Raw genomic sequence first — 2,075 nt, 5'->3', positions numbered from 1 at the left:
TTGTCCAGGCTGTGGATGTGCTCGTTCTTCATCTCGATAACGAAGTGCAGGCTCTCCAGCTCCTGCTCCCAGAAGGGGCTGGGGCTCCCGTGCTCCTGTGGGGTACAGGGGGGGTGGCAGCTGCAGCAGGGTGGGCACTTGGGGCCATGCTTCATCCACCCATGACCCCAGTGGGCCAGTGCTCTCAGCTGGGGTCCAGCGTGGCCCAGGATCAGTTTGTACCCACAAGACACCAGATTTAGCCCATTGCCTGTGTTCAAGGGTTCCCAACAGCCCACAAACCTCCCAAGGGCAGGGATTTGCTCTTCAGTTCTTGTGTGCCCACCTCTGGCTTCAAACTGCCCCCCTCCTCCCCCTTTCAGGGGCACCCCTGGCTTTGGACAAGCACCCCAGAGGTGGGACCCTCCCTGACACCCCTCCCTGCACCTGGATGTGCTTCTTGTAGTCTGTGCTCAAGAGGGACTCCTCCACCCGCTTCATCCTCTCCTGAAAGGACTTCAGCTGGGAATCCAGCGCCTGGATCGTCTCCTAGGGCAGCCAGGGAAGAAGCAGGATGGGAGGTGCTGGGGATTTTTTCCCAAGCAGGGGCACTGCTGGGCTATAGCACCCCAATAACACCAGGACTGCAGGAGCCTGTGTGGTCCCCAGGCACACCAGGGACCAAGGTGGCCACTGAGATGCTTGGGTCACCAGAGCAGAACCAGCAGGTGGTCCTCAAGCAGCCCCCAAGCACCCCCTCCCCAGGGATTTCTCCATGGGTACCTGTAAGGCCTCTTGGGACCTGCGGTGGGACTCAACCAGCAGCAGTTTCTCCTGCTCATGTGCTCTCTGGAGCTCTGCATAGGGGGACAGTGAACCCCACCTGAGCCCTACAGTGCTGTGGAGCAGGGGGACAGTGTCCCCACTGCCCCACACAAAGCCAGAGGGGCACCAGCAGTGTGGGGAGCAGGCAGGGGGGCTGCAGGGACCCCTCCTGTCCCGGCACCCACCTTCCAGGGCCTCCGTGTGCTCTCTCCTGAGGGCATCAAGCTGCTCCTCCAGCTCCAGGTCTTTTCCCTTTTCCACCTGGGAAGCAGGGAGATGACAAACCCTATGCTGTAAGGGATGCTCTGGCTCTCCCCAACCCCTGTGACCCACTGCCAGACACGCACCACTCCAGGCTTCCTAACCCCTTCCTTCTCCCAAAACTGAGAGAGCCCAGCCTGGTGTGTGCCAGCTCCAGGACTGGGAAGCCCTGGCTGGCCACCAGCTCCCTGCAGCACTCGCCTTTTTGACCAACCTGGATGTTGACGTCCTGGGTGATTCTCGTGGCATCCCGCAGCCTCTCCTGCTCCTCCTGGCCTTGGAGGAGTCTCCAGCTTTCTGTCTGCTCCTCCTGAAGTGCTGCTGCCCTCTCCTTCTCCTTCTGCTCCTCAGACAGCAGGGTGGCACGGGCTGCAAGGCAAACACGGCTGGAGCAGCTCCCTGGCTGCGTGGGTGTCCTGGGCACTGACCTGGCAGTGTGGTGGCCTGGGCTCAGCCCCTGCCCTCTTCCCACTGGGCCAAAACCTCCCCTCATCCCACTGGTGCAAATTAGCACTAATTGGGATGGGGCTGGCAGGCTCAGAGAGGACACAGCTCATTAGGCCTCCTGCCCTGGGGACGACCTGTCTGACTGAGAGGATGGGATGCCACCGGCTCTGGGATGCCACCGGCTCTGGGATGCCACAGGCTCTGGGATGCCATCGTGTCTGTAGCCATCATCCCCACCCTTGGCCCCTGCTGGCCACCCTGGGCTCTGTCCTACTGCTTTCTTAATATCACACTGAGGAAACACGGCACGGGAGGAGACACAACACAACGTTTTCTTCTCACCATTGTCTGTCTTCAAGGCCGTGAGCTCCTGGGAAGCTGGTCCCCTCTGCTGCTGGGCTTTTAGCTGTCTCTGGCAAAGAAAGGGGGGTCTGGAGCAGGAGGGAGACAGTGGGGCAGGAGGCTGCAGGCAGGGGACACCCTGCACTGAAGTGTGCTTCAGCCCTGCTAAAACACGGGTGCTCCAGCAGCAGCGGTCCCTTCCTGCCCCCTGCTCTCTGCCA

The 2,075-nt window shown here is 61.2% G+C and overlaps 1 protein-coding gene across 1 annotated transcript in view; it reads right to left on the bottom strand.

Annotated features, from left to right (window-relative positions):
• CCDC69 (coiled-coil domain containing 69) overlaps positions 1 to 1,924 on the bottom strand; it is a gene marked incomplete at both ends in the record, with an annotated part of 2,570 nt that extends 646 nt beyond the window's left edge. Inside the window, 5 exons of the mRNA XM_008949073.1 lie at positions 1 to 95; positions 427 to 528; positions 763 to 836; positions 990 to 1,095; positions 1,787 to 1,924. The exon at positions 1 to 95 is cut by the window's left edge and continues 23 nt beyond it. Of these exons, the coding sequence (XP_008947321.1) occupies positions 1 to 95; positions 427 to 528; positions 763 to 836; positions 990 to 1,095; positions 1,787 to 1,924 (515 nt within the window). The remainder of the gene's footprint in view (positions 96 to 426; positions 529 to 762; positions 837 to 989; positions 1,096 to 1,786) is intronic.
• Between the last annotated feature and the right edge of the window lie 151 nt (positions 1,925 to 2,075).

The sequence above is a fragment of the Merops nubicus genome, unplaced genomic scaffold (assembly GCF_000691845.1).
Source record: "Merops nubicus isolate BGI_N331 unplaced genomic scaffold, ASM69184v1 scaffold18891, whole genome shotgun sequence".
Taxonomy (NCBI): Eukaryota; Metazoa; Chordata; class Aves; order Coraciiformes; family Meropidae; genus Merops; species Merops nubicus.
Note: the sequence above shows the minus strand (reverse complement) of the source record. Positions and strands in the feature narration are given on the sequence as shown.